Source organism: Pipistrellus kuhlii, unplaced genomic scaffold, assembly GCF_014108245.1.
Source record: "Pipistrellus kuhlii isolate mPipKuh1 unplaced genomic scaffold, mPipKuh1.p scaffold_m20_p_75, whole genome shotgun sequence".
NCBI lineage: Eukaryota > Metazoa > Chordata > Mammalia > Chiroptera > Vespertilionidae > Pipistrellus > Pipistrellus kuhlii.
In genome coordinates, this window is record NW_023425579.1 from 615,752 (window position 1) to 638,340 (window position 22,589).

The following is a 22,589-nucleotide window of genomic DNA, read 5'->3' on the forward strand; positions in this document are numbered from 1 at the left end:
TACAGGAAAGTGTGGTGGAGAGAGAGGGGTACAGGGCGGTGTGGTGGAGAGAGCGGGACTTGGAAGGATGGCAGTGCCCGCTCTGCCCGGCATCAGCTCTGCGATGACCTTCCTGTGGTCGGTGGGGAGACGATGCATGGTTCTTGTGGGTGAGGATTGGGGTAAGCAATGCTGATCCTGGCATTTTGCAGCGCCCGCTGTTCCTAAGCGTTCGGGCGCGTTGTCTTATTTGATCCACTCGCGTATGTCAGGTACTTGGTGTTAAATGGACATTGTTATCCGTGTTGCTGTTTATCGCCAAAGCCAAGGCCCAGGCTGTTCTGCGCGTTTGCCGCCATGTTTGCTGGAGGGCTCCGTGTTGGGCGCGGTGCCAGGCGCTGGGGATACAACGATAAATAAGATGCATCGCGCCGGCCGGCACGGCTCAGTGGTTGAGTGTCGACCCATGAGCCCTCCTCGCCTCTTTGGGCGGCGTAGTGTGGTTCCTCACCGCTGTTTCAGACCTTTGGCTCTTAGCTCAGACTTCCAATTTGGCCCAAAGATTGTCCCAGATATTATGAGTATTCTAAAGATGAAAATTCAAATCACCACATGTCCTCTGTAATAGACATATTTGAGGATATGGGTAGATTCACGGATTGATAAATGGATGAAAGGAAAGGAGAGAAATCAGTCCATCAATCAATCGATTGATCAATCATGAGCCAACAGTGTTCACAAAACCCTCCTCTGGAAAGTGTCCAAGCCCTGAGCGGTGCCGGGCTTCAGCTGGCGCAGTCGTGGGCATATACGGCCTCCGTATTTTCTCTGACCTGTAGCTGGTGTGGGCATCCTTAGAAAGATAAGATGTGTCCTTCTTTTCCTTTCGCATAAAACTCAGAAACATCCCTGAGCAATTGCCATTGTGGTCCCCAGCCACCATCTCCCTCCAGGCTCGCTCCTGGCCCCTTCAGGCCGGGGCTGCCTCTCCATCCGCTGGCATCGGCTTGGGAAATGCAGTCACTTTAGTGGCAGCTGGACCAGCTCTGTTGGGAGGCGAAGTTGGCCGGAGGATGGGACACCGCTCTCTCCCCAGCCAGTTCGGGGTGTGGGTGGCAGGGCTGAGCCACCTTGGGGAGAAAGGAGGACCAACAGGACCCATCGCCCTGGCCCTGCCCCAGCTGAGGGCCCAGCAGCCAGTCCTAGGGACACTCAGCATCATCAGCATTGTAGCTCCCAGCGATTCCCAGCACGGGCTTGCCTGTGGACCCCGAGGCGGAGACGGTGGCCCCAGGGCCCCAGGTGGAGAGCCGGGTCTGAGGGTCCCTGGAACGTCACTCCGTTTCCCTCACTCTGCCCCGGGGGCGGGGGGTCGAGGCAGTGCAGTGCGAAGGCCACTGGATGAAGGCTTGGCTGTGCTTCAGCTTTGCGTTTAAATCCTTCCCAGAAAAGAAACTTGGACCTGGGTGACCTCCCGGACGCCCAGGTGCACACGTGCCGTCTTCCTCTTCCGGCCTCTCGCATGGAGGCCCGACGCCTCGCGGCTCCTCCGTGTTTCAGGCTTGAGACGGGCTGAGCGTCCTTCCGAGCAGCTGTGGACGGAAGGGGCCACATGCTGACCTGACAGTCAGCTCAGGGGAGGCCTGCGTGGCGGTCTTGCAAACTCAGAGCTAAAGTCACCACAAAGGATGGTCTGAAATTAAACTTTAAAAGCAGTGATGGTGGGTAATCACCTCCTAGGCAGGTATCTTCCCTGACAAGATTCTGCCTTTTTGCATCTAAGATAACACACCCTTGAAATGTCTAGGTGACTGGTAACCTCCCTTTTTCTGGACCCCTCAGGGTACAACCAAATGTGATGGGCGCCAGGACAGATACCACCAATTCCTTCATTACCATATTAATTGTTCCTGCACCCCCTAAGTATGTGTCCATCATTTTACTTTTTATCCAATCCCAGGGGTTTCCCTTCTTTGCTTTATCCCACCTCCTTAATCCATCACCAGTGAATTTCATGTAACCCACCTATGTCCCTCCTTTGATGGCAATGTACAAGTACAGATGTAACCCGCCATTCTCCGGAGCATCATCTCAATTCGTTGAGGTTCTGCTTCCTGGCATATGTTGACAGTTTGGCTCAAATAAACTCACAAAAATTGTTTAAGGTTTCAGTGGTTTTTTATGTTAACACAGCCGAGCAGCTTCTTGAATAATTCACTGGGAATTCTAGTCGGGGGATCCCCAGCCAGGCTGGAGCAAGTTGCATTTTCTCTCCATGCGAGTCAGGGTTCTCCTGAGAAGCGGAACCGATGGTGTAGCTATAATGAGATTCACTGTGGGGAATTTTAATACATAATTCATGTAATTATGGAGGCTGAGACATCCCTCGATCTGCCATCTGCAGACAGAAGGGTTTGGGGGGGCAGAGAGCTGGGGGTAAGTTCCAGTTTGGGTTCAAGGCCCAAGAACCAGATGCTGATGGCGAGGGTCCCAGTTCTGGGGCAGGAGGTCGGCATTCCAGCTCACTCTCTCCAGCAGGAGACGCAGTTTCTCCCTTCCTCCACTATTCAGTATGTTTTTATTTAGTATGTTTTTATTTATTCCAGGGAGGAAGGGAGAGGGAGAGAGAGAAACATTAGTGATGAGAGACAACCATGATCGGCTGCCTCCTGCACGCCCCACACTGGGGATCGAGCCCACAACTGGGCTTGTGCCCTGACAGGGAATCGAACCGTGACTTCCTGGTTCATAGGTCGAAGCTCAACCCCTGAGCCATGCCGGCCGGGACATACGGCCAGCACTTTTCCAGGGTCAGGACGCTGGCTTCCGACAGCTCCTGGTTGCGTCCACTGTCCTCCAAGGCCTGCAGTGCTGTTTCCTGCTGGGACGCTCTCTCCATGCTCTGTACTCTCCTGCTCCTTCCCATGTTCACCGCCTGACCTTATACCCAGCGATGCCTCCCGGTCCCCTCAGCTTTCTCTCCTCCGAGAGCCCGTTTGTTCCTTTCCTAGCACTCTCCAGGTTTGTAATCACTTCTGTTTCTGCGTCCTTAGCTAAGGCCAAGAACCCTGCCTCTCACTGTTCGAGCTGAGCTTCATATCTGCCTGCTGTGCAGCAGGAACTGAACACATGTTTGTCGGAAGAACACCTTTAAGGTAGAATCCTTAGTCTTCTGGCCCCAGGTGGGTATGATGGCCATTGCTTTTTGAGGATGTGTGTGTCTTGTGACGTTTGCCTATTTTTCTAGATCCTGGCAAGTCAGGTTCTTTGTCTTGGACAAAACCTTGCATTGTGTTAGGGATCAAGTCATCTTTCTCTAGACCAGTGGTTCTCATCCTTTCTAATGTGTAACCCTCTAATACAGTTCTTCATGCTGTGGTGACCCCAACCATAAAATTATTTTCGTTGCTACTTCATAACTGTAATTTTGCTACTGTTAATGAATCGTAATGTAAATATCTGTGCTTTCCGATGGTCCTGGGCGACCCTGGTAGTGGTTCTCAACCTGTGGGTCACGACCCCCTTTCTGGGGCTCCCCACGCACCCCCTCTGCTCATTCCCAGGAGAGCTGCTGGCTGGCGGGCCAGTGGACGTGTTGACGGAATTGACGGGTGGTTGCTGCGGTGGCTGCTTTTTCTTTAAAACAAACACGGAATTGACTGAATCCATGCCCCCCTGTGCCCTGAGCCTCATTCCCACGTGGAGGGTTTGCTCAGTGATTGGAAGGCTGTCAGTCTGCCCGAGGGGTGGGCCAGGCGGGAGCCGATGGAGCTGGTGCAGGGAGGGGGGCCACTGCTCTCTCCTGCTGCTGGCGGAGGCAGAGAGGCCGAGCGCCCCTGACCGGAGGGAGGTGCGGGCATCAGGCACGGGGCCCACCGGCTGCTGCGAGTTTGACATGCTTGATCTGCACTGATCTGCCGCATCTCATACCCATGTGAGAATGGGCTTTTTTCTTGGTTCTCTCTATTCTTGTTTTGTTTTGTTGTTGTTGATCCTCACCTGAGGATATATTTTTTTTAATTGATTTCTAGAGAGTGGAAGGGAAGGTGGGTGGGGGGAAGGAGAGAGAGACACACACACATTGATTGGTTATCTCCCTCATTCACCCTGACTGGGGCTGGGGTCCAAACATGCAAACCAGGTGCATATGTGTTTTGATCAGGAATTGAACCCATGGGCTGACACTCCAACCACTGAGCCACCCCAGCCAGGGCAGGCCTCTCTATTCTGATCCCTCTCTGGAGTGTCTCAATCATTGTAGGTCTGTAAAACTTTTGAAATTTGTAGGGCAAACGCCATGTCGTCAGGATCGGATGGCTTGTCTTTGCATCTGAGTCTCATTGGCTTAAAACCAGGAAGGCTGTTTCCGCTTCTGCTACCTGTAGGATTGTCATCCCTCAGGGCTCAGACAGACAGGCTCTGCTCTCACCCAGCGTGAAGGGAGAAGAGAGCTTCGGAGTAACACTCGGCTCCTGCAGCTTCCTCCCGGACAGGTCCCCCGTCAGCTCCACCGGCGCCCCTCAGTGGAGCTCGTCATGTGACCACAGGTGCAGGGCGACTCACCTGTGCACTGGACGAGAGCCTGTCATGTTCTGCCGTGTTCTCCATGAGGTTTTGGCTGGTCCTCTGCCAGAATCTCCATGTGGTTGTGGCTGGTCCCGTCTTCTGCTCTTCCCTGTGTGTCTGAGAATCTGTTCCAGGAAAATCCTTCTCAGATTTGATTGGCCTTTTGCTGACTCCATGGCTCCATTGGGGGAGCAGTGGTTTCCTCCTGTCTCAGTGCGTTGTATGTCTGTTTAGGACTTGGTGTCTTCCAGTCGTTTACCCTCCTCTTTGTAAAGGCCTTACACAGTACTTATTAGCTGTCCACAGGCACTTTATGTTCTTATTGCTCTTGTAAATTTTATACTTTAAATTGAATTGCCTAGCTGATGGTTTCCTGGTGTCCGGCAATGCAATTGACTTTGATGTATTAGTTTTTTTAATGCATAAATTTTCTAACTCTCCTAGTAATTCTAATTCCTTGTCTGTCAATTATTTGGGTTTTCTACACGGATAATTATATCACCTACAAACAATGAGTTTTATTTGTTTTCTTTCCTGAACCCGTGTTTTATGGCTGCTATGAAGGGGATCTTCGGCATTTTACCTCTAAGCATGACCTTTTTTGTAGACTTCTCTGCCCCCTGCTCCCCATTTCCTTCTATCTCTAGTTTGCTAAGGATGAATTTTGAATGTTGTGCTTCTAACAAGTTGGTATTTTTCCCTTTAATGATGATTTATAGTAATCATTTTTAAAAACATTAAGCCAGTGTTTGTTCCAGGAATTAACCCATCTCCATTAAGATGCATTCCCTGTTCACTCGCTGCTAAATTTGGTTGATAATATTCTGTTTAAGATTTTTGTAAATATCTTCTCAGTGATATTGGTTGATTATTCTCATTTCTTGTACCACACTTGTCTGGTTTTAGAATCTCTGTTACCACACCACATCTCCATTCTGGATGCTTTCAGTGCCTTGCTTTTCCTGTGTGTCGTCAAGTGTTGTGTGGGTTTCCTGTCACAGCTCTTGTAGGAGAATCAGGTGTGTGTCCCTCAACATCCTGAGAGATCCTCAGCCGTTATGTGTGTCCATATTGGTTCTTCCCCATTTTCTTTTCATTTCTCTCTAATGTGGAACTCCAGTTAGACATCCGTTAGACTTTCTCACCATGTTATCCATGTCACTTAACCTCTCCTTCAAGATGTTCATGTTTTCTATCATCTCTCTACCCATCATGTTCCAATTCTAGTTCTCTATTAGGTTTTGTCTCACATGCTATTTTTAAATATATATATATTTTATTGATTTTTTACAGAGAGGAAAGGAGATAGCTAGAAATGTCGATGAGAAACATCGACCAGCTGCCTCTTGCACACCCCCTACCGGGGATGTGCCGGCAACCAAAGTACATGCCCTTGACCAGAATCGAACCTGGGACCTTTCAGTCCGCAGACTGAACCGCGTTACCGCTGAGCCAAACCGGTTTCGGCCTCACATGCTATATAATAACCCCCTAGCATGTAGACATGTTCACCAGCCTGGAAGCCTCTAGACCCTGTGCTGTTGGGATTTCTTTTTTTCTTTAAATTAAGTTTATTGGGGTGACATTGGTCACCATGCACAAGGTTTCAGGGGTAGGTCTCTGTGTTACAAGAACTATTGATTGCACAGTGTGCCCACCACCGAGTCCAATCTTCTCCTGTCACCATACTTTAGGACCCGCCCCCCCCCCCCCCCCCCCACCTCCTTCCCTCTGGCAACCACCGCACAGCTGTTTCAGTTTACATCTCACCTACGAATGAAATCCTACGGTTCTTAGCTTTTTCTGTCCGACGTATTTCACTCAGCATCATTTTCTCAAGGCCCATCCATTGGTCGTAAATGGCAATATTCCATCCTTTCTTATGGATGAGTGGTGTCGTTGTGCATATGGACCACATCTTCATGATCCCGTCCTCGATCGCAGGACACTTTGGTTGCTTCCATGTCTTGGCCACCTTGAATAATTCTGCAATGAACACAGGGTGGGATTTCCATTGAGGCTCATCACGCTGATTAAGTCTTCATTTTGCTCCCAGCCCCTCCCCTGCTCTGGAAAATGGGTGATCTAAGCTTCTCATCACCTGGTCTTCCGGTGACCGGCCTCCATTCAGGACCCACCCATGTTGCCTCATTAGGATAGAAGCTGTTCCTGGTGCTCTTACCACATAGTTTAGGAGCTCTGTGCCAGGAACCGAGGGCAGAGGCCAATATCTATTTCTGTTCTCTCATACCTTCCCTCCTGTGTGGGCTCGAGTCCCCAATCTCGACGGCTAGGGGTCTGATCCGAAGGGTTGCTTTTTCTTAACAAACCCAAGTGCAGGTGATACAACATCTCACGAAACGCAGGTGCACCTGAGGCATCTCCTCAGATGGTGGCTGGGCAGTGGCGGTCATTACAGCTTACAGGACTCCTGAGGTCCCTGCCCCCAGGAGATGGTAATCCCATGAGCACCCAGTAAATAAGGTCTACAGTCTTCGTAGTTGTTTCTCAAACATGTACGTTGCATTCAAATCTTGCTATCACTTTTATGTCCTAGTGAGGCCTTTGGAAGTAAAATGCAATTATTTTTCATAAAAATGTTATCTTTATGTAATCCTGCCCAGGCTCTTACCAGCTCCCCTAACGGTGCTATGGAGCAGGGTAATTTCTCCCTTCTGAAGTCTTGTTCTCATATTTATGTTTCTGATCATTGTGGCACATCCTTGAGATGGGAAATGCGAAGGTTGTCCTGGGGATTGAAACTGCTTCCGATCTCAGTGACGGTTCGTAGCTCTCTCCAGGGTAAGGAACAGCATCTAATAAGAATTTTTCATTGAGTAGTGCGGGGTGAAGAGGGGGGGCGGGAGGGACAGAGTGGCTACTGTCATTTCAAAGCCCTTAATCCTCCCGGGCAAGGCCTTGCCCACTCCCAGGACCACAGGGTTGACCAAAGGGCAGCCACTTCTCCCCGCAAAGCCGTTCTCCCTGCCCCTCATGCTTCCTCCGTGCCTTTGTGCATTGTGCCCAGGTGGGATTCCCCCCCCCCCCCAAAACACAATCCTCTTGGAAGATGCAAGCTGGTGCCACAGAAAGAGGTTATTGTCTGCTTCTTTTCTGTTTGCATTTCCTGCCGCTGACATTTGCTTTCAGCCTAATTACAAGCATTTTAGTTCCTTTTCCTTTTCCCCATTGCTCATGCTCACACAAGATTGCACTATCATTTCCATTCTGAGATGGACATTGCACTGGCTCAGGTAGTGTAAGTACCGCCCTGCCCAAAACAGGGGTGAAGGGCATGACCTTTTGTGGCCATGTATGTCGTTCTGCCCCCAAGGACTGTGGTCTGTTGCAGGAATCCCTAGCAGACAGTGATATTCATATCCATTCAGTCACCACGGATGGTGACTTCCCTCCGTATTAACTCCATTCTGATGGCCACACACCTGCAGAGCATAGAAACAAATGGGCAGTTAGCAGTCCTGTGACTGCCTTCTGCAAGGAATCCTATGGTGTGTTTTTCTTTTCTGTTTAGAAATAATTCACAGTTGGTGTTTGTTTTGTAAAAATACATTTTTATTGATTTTAGTGAAAGGGGAAAGGAGAGGGATAGAAAGATAGAAGCAGCAATGAGAGAGAGAGACATCATTGGTCAGCTGCCTTATGCATGCCTCCTTATGTATGCCCCCTGCTAGGGACAGACCCACAGCCGAGCCTGTGCCCTGACTGTGAATCAAACCAGCAACCTCTTGGTTCATGGGTCACACCACCAGGGCAGTTCATTTCTGTAAGGGTGGTTTTAACCTTCAGCAAATAATTGACTATCTGAGCCTCTATTTCTCATCCATAAAACAAGCCTATAAAATTATATCAGGACCCTAGCCGAGACCGGTTTGGCTCAATGGATAGAGCGTCGGCTTGGGGACTGAAGGGTCCCGGGTTCGATTCTGGTCAAGGGCATGTACCTTGGTTGTGGGCATATCCCCAGTTGGGGGTGTGCAAGAGGCAGCTGATCGATGACTCTCTCTCATCGATGTTTCTAGCTATCTCTCTCCCTTCCTCTCTGTACAAAATCAATAAAATATATTTTAAAAAATTATATCTGGACCCAAATCATTTCCCCTAAATTATCTAGTTGAATTTAATTGATTTTTTTAGGCTGTTGAATTACTGCTACCAATGATTGCAATGAACTCTTGTCTTTAAAAGACATTTTAAAGGAATTATTGGTGTGAGATTCAGATTTCAAGGAATCTGAGAATTCTCTTTAACCCAGCAGAGACAGACTTTGTTTCCTACATCAGACAGAGCATAAGTATCTCATGGCTGAGGGTTTAGAGAAGTGAGATTTTTTTTTTTTAAGTTACTGTGCATATTGAGTCTGCTCTGCAGTTTTCATCAAGATTTTCCTTGAAATTTGAACTCTGGCTGGGTCACTGGATGGTAATGAGCTCCTGTGATTTCATGAGGAAGAAGTCACTGCCTTGCCCAGTGCTCATTGAATGGTTTCACCTGTAGATGCACCGCAGACCTGCCTTCTCCGATTTGTAACCGTCGTCTTTCACCCTCTTGTTGAAAGTGAAATTCCTTAATATTCTAGAATACTAGTGCATAGAGCTTGTCATAAAAAAGGAAACAGAACAAGCATCTTAGTGAGGCTAAACTTTGGATTGAGAAGCTGTGAAATTAAAACTATAATAAAAAAAAAACCTGACCATATTAAGGGATTTGGGGCCACGGAGGCATGGAAACAGGTTCTGAAAGTGGAATTTGTTTCCAAAGAATCTTGAAGAAAAGCAGGCATGGCTCCTGGCTGGCTGTCCCTCTCGTCTCAGCGAGAGCTGAGTTTCGGCGTTCTGCAGAGCAGGATGGGAAGGCCATCTCCTGATTCACCTCAGAGCCTTCAGGTTCGTTACTTCACCAGCGGGGATGGTTTGCATCTGCTGAGAGCCCCGAAGGCTGCAGCATGATGAGATCTTGAGAACCTGGCTCTGGAATCCTCTCTAAGCAATCACTGCTGTTACATAACTCAGGAGCGCAGATAGCCCTTCAAAGGCTTCTCTCCAGGATGGAACTTTCCAGACCTGAGGCTGTGCACAGCGGTGGCTACTGAACCAGCAGTGTGAGGAGCTTGGTCAGTAGGTTCCAAGCACTATGCTGGCAATTTACAATTCCTCACAGACTAACCCTCATGGTCACTCTGTGAATGGTGTGCTACCACCATTGCACAGATAAGGAAACTGAGGCCTTGAGGGGAGCTCACAGGTGCAAATGGAAGAGCTGAGAACCACATCTGCTTGGTGTGTCTCAGGAACCCGTGCTCCTCAACAGGATGGATAGATGCATGCATGGATGGATGGATGATGGATGATGGATGGATGGGTGGGTGAGTGGGTAAGTTGAATGGATGAATGCATGGATGGATGGATGTGGATGGATGATGAATAGATGGATGGATGATGAATGAATAGGTGGATGAATGCATGAATGGATGGATGGATAGATGATGGGTAAATGGCTGGCTGGCTGGCTGGATATTATAAAATAGATTTGGTCACATGCAAGCCTGGGAGGGCATTCTCATGATTGAGAGCTTCATACCCGCCTGGTCCTAGCAGAGCACAGGTTGCCCAGATGGTGCCAGTGCCATCCTGGGGGAGAGCATGAGGGCAGACAGGTGTCCGGGTGCTCTGCATCCCTGCCACTCACCACCTGCCGGATGACCCTGCGTTTCTCTCCGGCAGTTGCCTTTTCGGGACTGGGCTTCACGACGTTCTACCTGGCCGGCAAGCTGCACTGCTTCACGGAGAGCGGGCGGGGGAAGAGCTGGCGGCTGTGCGCCGCCATCCTGCCCCTGTACTGCGCCATGATGATTGCGCTGTCCCGCATGTGCGACTACAAGCACCACTGGCAAGGTGAGCCCCCCTCCTGCCCAGGTCTGCTCCTCCTCCACCCTCCCTGTTCCTGCGGCCCAGGCCAGCGGGATGCCCTTCTCCCCTCTCCAGGGGGGTGTGCAGGTGGGGAGGCAGCAGTCAGGGCCGGGGAAACCCCCAGCCGCACAGCCCTCAGCTCAGCTTCCCCCTCATCACTCATTAGGAGCAGCAATGCACATGGCTTGGGGGGCTTTGTCCATCCCACTCACCTATTGGGGGTAACCAAGGAGGCTCAGGTTTGCAGCTGGAGAAGGGACCGACCCGAGGCGTGGGCTGCCGCGGAGGTGGCTCAGGGCAGCAGCCTGACTGAGACACAGGAGTGGCTGCTTTTCTGTGGTGACTGAGCTGCCAGCGTCCGTGGGCGGGGCCACCCATCATGACCAGAAAAGTCTGAGCAGCTCCTCATAGACATCGTTAACATGAATAGGACGAGATGTTATGCCTCCATTTCTGTTTCCATTTGAGTAGCTGTGCCCAGGGGCGGGGGAGGGGGGGCGGCGTTCCTCTTGCGAAGTCAGTCTGGCTTCTGATGACACATTCATGTCGAGTGAACAGCCAACATCTCCCAGGCCTCGCTCGGGGTCTCACACGGCTCCCCAGCCCACAGGCAGCCTCGCTCCCTGCTCCTCCAGGCAACCCCCCGCCCCCTTGGCTACTCATGGCTTTCCCTAGTTTCTCTTCATGGTTCTGTGTCCGAAACATTTCCAGAATCCAACGTCCGCGTCCCTGTCTAGTGCAAACCCCCGCTGCTTGTTGCCTGGATTAGTGTGATGCCTCCCTACCAGGCCCTGAGTGGGGGTTTAGAGACTAAAGAGATGCAGACAGGAGCCCCCGGAGCCAGGGGGGCCCTGGCTGGTCTGAGAGCTCACTGGAGCCCGGAAGGGCCCACACTGGAGCCTGGCCCATGGACTCCGCCCCTCGGTGCCCTGCCTCCCGTCTCTCACATTGGCTAAGCCTCTCCTTCCGGCTGGGAGCCTGCGGGGCCTCCCTGCCTCCATTTTTCACTTCCCCTGTGGCCCCTGCTTGCCCTGCAGGGCCGGCCCTTGGAAGGCATCCTCAGCACACTCCCATGGTCCCGCCTGGCCAGGCCACCCCACTGGTGACCTCACAGACTGCCTTCGTGGCCTGCGTCACAGAAGAGCTTCAAACACCTGCATGGAGGCTCAGAGGAATGTGAGGCCCAGGGTCAGCCTGCTGTGTGCCGCTCAGCCCTGGCAGTAGCCACTGGAGTAGGAGAGGAGACGTCTGAGAGAGAGCAGTGAACCGGCAGTCCGTTCCTGCCCCCAGCACCTGGGGCTGTGGGGGAGGAAGGGATTTTCCTCGGCCCTTCTCGATTCTCTCTGCGGATCTAATAATCAAACCAGCATGAGGTAGATTAATATGAGAAAATGGCCACATTTAATTACATGCGTACGGGAGACCCACATACATGAGAGAATTAGAGGCCCACATTCACGGCAGATTCAGAGACAGAACGGAAAGATGAGCTGTACATGACATTCTGAGCTAAGGATGAGGTATGGCACTTTGACCGCCCGAGTGGAAGGGAGAGGGATGGAGAGAGGCCTCGATCGCTGCCTCCTGCAACTCCCCTACTGGGGATCGAGCCCACCATCTGGGCATCTGCCCTGACTGGGAATCCAACCATGACCTCCTGGTTCATGGGTCAACGCTCAACCACGGGCCCAGGGACACATTCTGAAGGGATGTGTGAGGTCCAGGACACTTTGCAGAGGCACCAAGTTCTTCCTCCGGTGCAGCTTCTCTTCCTGGCGGCTGTCAGGGCCCAGCGAGCAAGCCGGCCCTAGAACACGTGCTCCCTGGAAGACACACGTGGCCCCTTAGAAGGATTCATCATCGTAACCCCTCTCCCGGTTCGCTCTTTCTGCCTAGATTCGTTCGTGGGCGGCGTCATTGGCCTCCTTTTCGCCTACATCTGCTACCGACAGCACTACCCGCCTCTGGCCAACACAGCGTGCCACAAGCCCTACATCAGCCTCCGGGGGCCGGCCTCGCTGAAGGAGGAGGAGGTGCCGGTGGCCGACAGTGCGCCCAGCCTGCCCCCGGAGGGCGCTACCGAGGGCCCCGTGTGACCAGGGCTCAGGAGGTGGACACGAGGTGGCATCTCTCCCACCAACGTCACACATGAGATTCCTGCCACATCCCCATCCGTGTTCCTGCGTCCGGCCTCATGTCGCCGCTGGCTCCTGCCACTTTAGATGTCAACCTTGCATGTCCTTGGATTCGCAGAGGAAGGACATGGGACCAACCGGGAAGGAGACGAGGCTGGGGTGGGGGGTGGGGGGTGCCATGTGGTTGGTTCTGCCGCCAGAAGGTTCTCTCGGCCACTTCCTGTGTCTTCATGGTTGTGAAACATAATAAACTCCCACGTGGAAGACAGGAGCGGGGTCATGGCAGGTCGTGGCAGATGCTCGAGTTTCACAGGTGGGGTCGGGGAGTGTGATGCTGTGGCCTCACGCTCGGCCTTGCATCCTGGCCCCAGGGCCGAGCCTGTCTCCTAAAGACCCACTGACCCCACAGTGTCCTCAGCGAGCCCATGGCATCAGAAGTGGCTCAGGGTGTGGGGGCCAGCGTAGAAGCCTCCGGCCCAGAGCTGCCCTGCCCCGAGCTGCTGGTGAAGGCAGAGCCGGCTCATCCCAGGCTCAGCTGTGGGCTTGGTGGACGGGCCCTGCCCTCCCTTTGCACCCCCTCCCCCCAAACCCCCCGTCCCTGGCCCTCACTCTCAGGGCAGGTGGTTTTCTTGTTGGTCTGATTATCGTCCTACCTGCCTCCTTGGGCTCCTGAGTCAGATTCCGGGACGGGAGCCCTCACCCCAGGTGACCCTCAGCCCCTGCGCGGGAGCCCTGCATCGGCTCCGTGGTCCCCGAAGGAAGGATGGGGGGAGGCTGGTCTGAGGGTGGCCTTTCCCAGGGAGGGAGGCGTCTCCACAGTGGCAGGGTGCCCACTCACAGCTGGTTCTCAGGGACTGGCAGCGGCAGGAGCACCTGGGGAAGGAGGACGTGCACTGTCCTCAGCTGGGAAGTGGTGGGCGTCGCAGTCTCCGGTTAGCCAGCCTCCCTGGGATGCTGAAGCACGGTGTCTGAAAGCCAGAGGGTCCCGGGCCAAGCAGACTCCTCCTGCCCCAGAGCTGGGGGACCCGGGACATCCTGCCCGAGGCCCAGTCGAGCGAGAAGGAGCTTGGAGTAGCCTTGACACGGCTGAGTGCCGCCCCGAGAGGCCTCTGAATTCTGTCCAGGGCGGTGAGTATGAGGAAATGCAGACGCCATGGTGGTGACCTGGGGGCCGACCCCCCCCCCCCCCCCCCCCCGATGACATGATGTGCGGGCGAGTGACTGCCTTAGAGCCGGGGCCTGTGTGAGCTCCGCGGGCCCCTCTCTGGCCTTGATGAGCCCCTGATGCCATTGCCACAGCTGCAGGGAGACGCATTTAGGACAGCAACACAAAGCGACAAACCATGACCGGGCTTCTGTGAGTGCGGCCACCGCTGACCCTAACCCTAACCGAGGCCCCGGGGGAGGTCTGGGCCCCAAAGCCATTTCTCCCTCTTCGTGCCCTGCGGGTTCCGCAGCTTCACCTGCCTGCGGGGGGAAGGCCTGGAAGTGCCGTCTTCCTCTCGGGCGCCTTCAGGAGACCCGGCTTTGAACAAAGCTGGGGTTTTAAAAAGTGCCCGCTGGTTTCCGGGACAAATCACACCTAGGATGACGTGTGTGTGGAGAGGCCCTTGGCGTTCACTCTTGGCCTCGGAAAGAATGGAAGTCAGCGTTTGAAATTCTAACTTTCCCATTTGCTCTGGGTGCTTAATTAACACAATCTTTCTTAGCGAGAAAGGAGAAGCTAACACGGGGGTTTCCTCCCATTTTTCTCAAAAATTAAAACTGTCCCCATTGGAGAAATTGTCTCAGCACAGAAATAATCTTTCTCTGTCTCCCTTGGTACGTCTGGAGAAGTGATATCGGCATAAGAGCATTTGGCACTGAGTGGTGGTTGTAGCTTGCACCGGCTCAACGGTTTGCACATGATCCTCATCTCATTTAGTCCCTATCCAACGCTAACTTATTTAAAACCTTCCATGTGCTAACTGCACATCCAGGGCTCGGCCGTCATGCACGATGGCTGCTGTGCAGGCTTCCGGATTGCGGCACGTCCCCGGCGTCCCAGAGACTCCTCCGGACATGCCAGCACAACTTAGCTCTGACGCCATCGAGGAGAGAGGAGGTGCCTCTGGGCCTCTGTATTGAAGGCTGCTGGGCTTTCTCCACTTAACGCAGCACAGCACGTGCTGCTCCGATGGAGGGCCTCCACTCCGCTCTGCAGGGCTTGTCGATGGTGGAAACTCCCCAGATCCTCACAGGGGATCGCTGCCAGTGCGTTTTCATCGTGTGAGCGTTTTCGTTTCTGCGCCTTCAGTAGTGTTTTAGTGAGAAGCTGGGAGAGGCGGCATCAGCGATTGCTGGCCATGAGACAAGTTCACAGAACCCTGGCCATGCCGTGCTCGTCTTTAAACTGGATGCTGGGCACGGACATTTTAAAGAAAAACGATGCATCGGAGAGCCGCTGCCGCTCAAGTCTGTGGGAGGCTCCCTCCTCGCTCCAGTCCACGCTTCTCTCCTCTGTGGGCCTTCTCCCAAGGATGGTCGTTGGTGAACTGATCACACTTGACAGGCGAGCAGGGGAGCCGCTGTGTGTCCTGACAGGTTGGGGGTGGGCCCAAGAGGGGGAACATGGAGCAGATTTGGAGGAGAAAAGCCGAGGTGCACATCGCACACCCCACCAGACCGAGTCTGGTGCTTTCAGCATGTGGGCTGTGGAACCAGGACTCCTGGTCTCCCAGTGGGGGAGGGGCAGGAAGCAGGTAGCAGGAGAAAGAAGGAGCAGAACAGAGTGACCCCAGAGTAATAGTCAGGAAAGCAAAGTTGATTTCTGCCTCAGTCACCAGCTTAGGGCCCCTTTCTGGGAGCTCTCTCGTCTGTGCAGTCCGCGTGTGCAGTCGGGCTCTGGTCTGACTCGGGGCTGGAACTGCATGTGGTGGATTCTGGGCCGGAGGCTATGGGCAGGGCCTCCCGTGCGGGGAGGGCAGACAGTGGACGTGAAGAGTGAGTGACCAACAGCGAGTGCAAACCATGTGGTACCACGGACAGCTCCCACCCTGGCCTTGTTCCTGCAGAGCCAGCAAACTAGGGGTGTTAGCCTCGCCCCCCCCCCTTCTTTCTCTCTCTCTCTCTCTCTCTCTCTCTCTCTCTCTCTCTCTCTCTCTCTCTCTCTCTCTCTCCTCTCTTTCCCTCCTCTCTCCTCCCCGCTCCCCCCTCTCTCCTCCCTCCATCCCCCCTCTCTCCCTTTTTCTCTTCCCCCCCCCTCTCTCTCTCTCTCTCTCTCTCTCTCTCTCTCTCTCTCTCTCTCTCTCTCTCTCTCTCTCTCTCACAATTAAGCTTTAAAACACTATGTTAAAGTAAAAACATTTCCTTGCTAATGGACTGTTTTAGCCTTTAATAGCCTCCTGTTTTCCCTGGGAGGTTAATGATCTGGAGATACTTGTACAGTTGAAGGAGGGAATTGTACTTGGCAGAGCCCAGCAGACAGGGTGAGTGCCCTTCAGAGGGCGGGTGGTCGGGGAAAGCTGAGCTGTTGAGCCTGCGCCCAGGCCTCTCCCAGGCAGAGGGAGCTCCGTCACCACGGTAAGCGTGTCTGCCCCGACCTGAGAGGAGATCTTGGCAGGTGAGCCCGCCTCCAAGTGCATCCGGCTCCCGTCAGTCAGACGGTAGTCACCCGGTGTCTGTGTTCCCGCAGCTCCGCCCTGGCCACGCTCTGGCTCTGTGGGCACCTGTGTCTGTAGCATGGAGCCATGAGGACGCTACAGCCTCAGCTCAGACAGCTGGGGTTGCTTTCAGAAGGTCCTTCACCAGCAGTGTGCCATCCTCTCGACAGTGTCAAAGGGCTGCTGGAAGTGTCTCAGGGCATCAGATCTTGTCTGAGCAGTGAGACCCATTCTTCTTCTCCAAGCTTGTTAATCAGAGATTTGAGGGATGCACTTAAGCTGTCGTTACCTTTTGCAGCTCCTTTACCGGATGCACCAAGGAGCAAGCAAAGCAGAGCACAGAGTAATTGGACGGGAAATCCCTGCAGGTCTGCACCAACGTGGGTTTCACACGTTCTTACTCATCCAGGGGTCTTCCCATTCTCACTGCTCACCTTTGTATAAATAGTTATTTTCAACACATGAAACGACAGATACCAAGAGGACTCCACTTCTGAGTTTCATGAGATTAATGTTGACAATGAATTTCCAGGCTTAGAAGTTTGAGAATCAATAACCCAACCAAGTAAGTGAGCTGAAAGAAAATGCTTTGGTTCTGTGTCCGCACACCAGTGCCAGGAGCATCCTATTGGCAGCTCCTTGGCCACCATCAGGTGGAGCCAGTGAGCCGGTGGGAGGTTCGGCCGCCCCCAGAGGGCGGTCCCAGTGTGACCTCGGGCCAGCGCTGCTCACTGCTCGCCTGCCTGTGATGCCTCAGTCTTCCCTGCTTGTCGCCAGCACGTTGGAATGGGGAGGTTTTATAGGGAACAAGCCTACACTCTGACTTTCTTACCAGGTGGGAGAAGGATGCCGGTGTTTCTCATGGGGCAGCATCTGGTGGGAGCTTGATCAGTGCCGTCACCTGTATCGTCTCCGAGGGCAGATGCAGCCCAGTGCCCACCTGGGCAACTCACCACAGCTTTATTGTCTCAGGCCAGGGTGTGGGTGTCTGAGGCCGGGGTGTGGGTGTCTGAGGCCGGGGTGTGGGCGTCTCAGGTTGGGAGGTGGGCGTCTGAGGCCGGGAGGTGCCACAACCCAGGCATGTGCCGTGACCAGGAATTGAATTGTGACCTCCTGGTTCCACGTGGCTGGGCTTGCTCAGATTTCTGAAAGCTCTGCTGCACTGAGTTTATCTGAGGAGAAAGACAGGGGGTCCAGGCCACATCCCAGCTCCTTCCCGGGGAGATGCACCCTCTGCTGTCTGGAGAGCAGCGGGCGGGTTTGGTTCGTCCTCGGGGCTCCGAGTGTTTTTTGTTCCTTTGTTTATTGAAGCGTTTGCCTTGGACTTATTCCTCTAAAAATAAAGAGGCTTTTCAAGTCAGCTGGGCTCTGCGTGCCATCAGCCAGGAAAGGGCGCTCCTCAATGGCCCGCTGTTCCGCCGGCCACTCAGCATGCAGCGTGCGTCCCCAGTCCCACCTGCGGAGGGCTTTCTGCATTTAACGCTTTGAAACAGATGTGACCTCGTGAGTCACGAGAGGCAGCTGACAGATCGTTCCTCTGCCGTGGACTGTGTTTTCCCACACGCATGTTTATTGCCACAATCCACGTGTATGTCAGCCAGCGGCAGCTGATCGCCCACAGGAAAGGTGCCGCCCAGGAGAAGGAACCAGAACCCCCAGGCCCACCTGCCTGGACGAATCCGCGACTTCCCTCCTCCCCAAAGGAGGTGCTGATGGGGCACGTCATCCCGTAGCACGGATTACCCTGAAAGTCCGGGCATGAGACAGGGTGACTTTCACGCCGCCCGTGACCAGCATGAGGCCAGCAGCAGTGACCAGGCCTTAACCAAAGCCATCGTGAAACCCAAGCTTCTCTCCTAAGAAATCCAGAGTTTGTCTTTTCTCCCGGAACCGAGTGGGCTGCGCACACTTTTATTACCATTGCTTATTACCCTGCCTCGATATGTGATTAGGGCTGAGGTTTAGAAACCCCAAATTAAAAAAAAAACAACACATAAAAACCCACAGTAAGAGGGGAAATAGTCACTGATCTCACAGGAAGTATCGATGGTGATTGGACGCTGGTGCCCACATCCCAGCAAGGACCTCGCGGGGAACAGGTCGTAGGTTAAAGGCCACGACTCTGCAGCGTGGCCAGCTTCCTAGGGGAACTCGGCGCCTCCTCCTTCTGCAGAAATTGTTGAGTAACAAGCAGCCATGCCCTGCTTCCGGGGAGGCAGGGAGCTTCCTTCCCAGATTGAAGACAAACGGAAAAGCGAATTCTGGGACAGCTTGGCATGGCCATGGCAGCGGAGGAGACTTGACCTTGACAGCTGCCAGGGGAGGGGCCACCACTGGCCAGCAAGCTCCAGGCAGGTCCTGTGGCCTCAGGCTCCGTGTCACCAACCTTAGCGGCTGAGGAAAAGCTTCCGGAACATTGAACAGTAAGGCGATCCCATCACAGAGAACGCGCCAGCCCCGGTGAAGTGTGAACTGCGGCCCTTTGTAGGGGTGTCGAACTCAATCAGAGAAGGGGCCAAAATCTAAAATCCAGCCTAAATCACGGGCCGAATGGTTTACTGAACAGTCATAAGCTGTCATTGTGATGGAAACACAGCGGAGTGCAGTGATGACAGCGCGGTGTGGGCCACATTGCAAGGCCTGGCGGGATGGATTTGGCCCGAGGGCCTTGTGTTTGACACATGTGCTTTAGAGGGTCTGACAAGGAGATTCGTTATCACAAGTGAAAACAGATGCTCAAACAGGCAGAAGACATTGCCCAGTCACAGTTACGTCCCTAAGCACGAGCCCTAAAATAGTTACGCCCCCGCCGACTCGGTCCCAGATTTAGTCATTCTTTTCTAATCAAACACGATTATGTGAATTAAATGCTCTCAATAACTCCGCAATTAGATGGCGCCGTGCACCTGCTGCCTCTCCTGCCAGCAGCGGAGCCGCGCGGGGACGCGGAGCGGCTGAGCGGGCCAGAAAGGAGACGGGAGAATGAAAATAGAGACGGAAGGGAAACGGACGAGACAGCCTCCCACTGCGTAAAATCAGATCGAGGGAAAGAGACACGGGTCAGGAGCTAGGGCCCGGCCAGCAGACGACCTTTCCACGTCCAGAGGACAGCCAGGCCACGTCACTACGATGACCCCCCGTGGAGGAGTCAGGTGGGAGGCGAGCCGTGTGTCTTAAAGGGAAGTGCAGTGTCCCCAAGGACGTGGCTGGTAAAGGTTAGATTTATTCTCAGTGGCAGGAGGCAGGACCATAGGACAGCATCCTTCTGGGAAGCCATATTGGTGTCGGGAGCACAAGACTCTGAGTTAAGAGCTTCGTGTTAGGAGTGGAATGCAGTGCGGGTCCCAGATTACAGCGAAGCTCACAGGAAATGACACCACATTAATCTTCTCCCCGCGCACGGCACGTCTGGTCCATGCACTTCCAGCCCAAAACAGTCAGAAGCCAGCACCGTCCCCAGGACTCAGAGGCCTCTTGTCTCCGGGAACAGCGCTCACGTGGATTCTCATCTCTCTGCCCCTTCCCCAGGGGGTGCTCTGCCAGGAAAAGGGGCGGAACCCCAGGTCTCCACTGGTCATGTCGCATGAGGCTCATGTCTAGAGACAAACGGCTCCTTTCAACACTGGGAAAGCCTCTGCTGCCCGACACCCAGCTGAGAATGTATAACCTGGATTCCACTCACAGCTCAGTCCATCTTTATATGCCGTCCCCCATGGAGTTCCCGTGGCTGTGAGATGGTCTGAGCCACGAGGATAAGCCACGATGGCTTTCAGACGCGCTGTGGTGGGCCGTGGGGGAGAAGGTTTGATGAGCTGTCAGCGTTGGCTCAGGTGAGGCTGGGTCAGGAATTAGCCACTCTGTGGGCAATTGAAGGAATCAGTAACGATGGTAAATACAATACAATTTGGAAAACGGGGCAGTAAGTCCTGGTGGGAATAATCCACTCCTTTCATTATTATGTGCTTGTGGTTGAAAGTCAAATATCTGAAAATGAAAATAAAATTCGCGTCACTTATTAGCCAGAGAGAAAAATCTGCCCCGGACTTTCCGAAGCCTGGAGTGCTGTGCTGCTGACCCCCAGGCCAGTGTGTGGTGGGGTGGTTAGTGCCTCCTCAGGCAGGTGCTGGGGCCTGGGCAGACGGTGGCTTCTAGTTACCTGGGCAACGAAGGAGGAAGGCCAAGTGCCTACCCTCTGCCCAGACCTGCTGGCTCTCCTGATGGCAACGATGGCAGGGGCAAGGCATTCCCAATCTGCAAACACCCGTAGGGTCAGGTGGACTCTGTTGCAGGTGGCAGACAGGAGCGTGTGTGCACCAACCCAGGGTGAGCAGCTTCTCAGCCAGCTTCCTCCATCACCCCTCCCTCCACCCCACCCCTACTCCCCCTTACACAGGGGAGGGCCTCTCACCTGCGGGCCAGCAGCTCCACCCCTCGCTCATAGGAGAGCTCAGGAGAGATGCTACTTTATTGAGCCTCTGTGGCCTCCCTGTGACAGTGGGGGGCCGACCCCTCATGTGCTGTGAGGATTAAACAGGTGACCAGCTTGGACCCTGAGCACTCACCTGGCCCATGAAACGTGACTCCCCGCCCCCCCCCCCCCCCCCCCTGCTCTGCTCCTTGTAGCCTAGACCCATGGTCGGCAAACTGCGGCTCGAGAGCCACATGTGGCTCTTTGGCCCCTTGCGTGTGGCTCTTCCACAAAATACTACGGTCTGGGCAACTCTATTTTGAAGAAGTGGTGTTAGAAGAAGTTTAAGTTTAAAAAATTTGGCTCTCCAAAGAATTTTTTTTTTTTTTTGCATGATGGCCCGCCGGTGTTAAAAGAAATTTCAATCGTTCAATCGTCGTACTGTTGCTAATTGGTTCTGTTGACTAATGAGTTTGCGGACCATGGGCTTAGAGCACGTGTGTCAAACACAAGGCCCTCGGGCCAAATCCGTCCCGCCAGGCCTTGCAATGTGGCCCGCACCGCGCTGTCATCACTGCACTCCGCTGCGTTTCCATCACAATGACAGTTTATGACTGTTCAGTAAACCATTCGGCCCGCGATTTAGGCTGGATTTTAGATTTTGGCCCCTTCTCTGATTGAGTTCGACACCCCTAGCTTAGAGCAAGCGAGAGACTCCTAATCCCTCTTTGAACGGTGATTACAAGCTACCCCAGGTAACAACTTCCCAATTGTTGTGGGTTTATAAGAAGCTGAGAAGAACAATTCTTTTGAAGAGAACCATACTCAATTTTTCTTACCTCTATTTTTTTTCTGTAGGATTTTTTTTTATTTTTATTGATTTTAGAGAGGAAGGGAGAAGGAGAAAGAGAGAACATCGATGATGAGAGAGAAATATGGACCAGCTGCCTCCTGCACACCCTACACTGGGGATTGAGCCCGCAACCCCGGAAATCGAACTGTGACCTCTTGTCTCTTAGGTTGATGCTCAACCACTGAGCCACTCCAGCTGGGCCAGATCTGTGGAAGAGGAAGGCCCCCAAAAAAAGTTCGGGTGGAGGGAGCAGGTAGACAAAGGCCAGCAGCCGGGGAAGAGGCATCACCCTGCTGGCTCACCCCAGGAGCCGCCTGCTTCCTCGCTGCAGCCCAGGGGTCAGGGGAAAGCAGCGGCCTCCAGCGGAGCCCGCCCCAGCCCACTGGTGCTCTGTGAATACGTGTGGTGAGTGAGGATGGAGGAGGGCGGGAGAGGTGGGAGGACAGGACAGGACAGAAGGCAGGGGGTCCCCATGGCTGAGGAGGACAGAGGAGACCCTGGGCCACTGGGAGCCCCATGGTGTTATAAGCATTAAGGAGCCTTTTACTGCACCTGACACGCTTCTGTTCAGGGACAGACCGTTTCCAACCACAGTTAAAATTGATGGTGTGTAGTTATCACTTCCTTAAATCACTAATGTTCCTGTCAAGGTGCTGACTGCCTCCTGCGGTAGATGAAGGAGCCCTCATGCAATGGGCCGATGCCAATAAAACCCAACAAGAACTCATTACCACGTGTGGGAGTCCTGATGGGTCAAGTGAAGCAGAGACACGTGGATCCACCCACAGACACCGGGCCTTCCGGACCGAGGCTGCTCCATCGCCCTCTCTGCCTGGCTTTCAGCCGTGAGCGCTCAGCCCAAGACGCAAGATGCAGAATGAGGACGTTTGAAGACTCTGCCATTTTACTGGTTGGCAAGCTTGATTAAAAACTGAAGTGCTTTTTACATAAATGTTTGTGTTTGTGGTTTTACAAATAAATGATGTACGTGGAGTATAGTGTCAGAAGTAGGAATTTCCACTGACTGCACTATTTCTCGAGAGACAGCCTTGCTGTTCAGCTCACCCGGTTTCACGGAAT

General features: G+C 53.5%; 1 protein-coding gene across 1 annotated transcript in view; it reads left to right on the forward strand.

Annotated features, from left to right (window-relative positions):
* PLPP4 (phospholipid phosphatase 4) overlaps nt 1-12,875 on the forward strand; it is a 33,123-nt gene extending 20,248 nt beyond the window's left edge. Inside the window, exons 6-7 of the mRNA XM_036423075.2 lie at nt 10,287-10,457; nt 12,369-12,875. Coding sequence (XP_036278968.1) covers nt 10,287-10,457; nt 12,369-12,568 — 371 coding nt within the window. The 3' untranslated portion in view covers nt 12,569-12,875. The remainder of the gene's footprint in view (nt 1-10,286; nt 10,458-12,368) is intronic.
* The last annotated feature ends 9,714 nt before the right edge of the window (nt 12,876-22,589 follow it).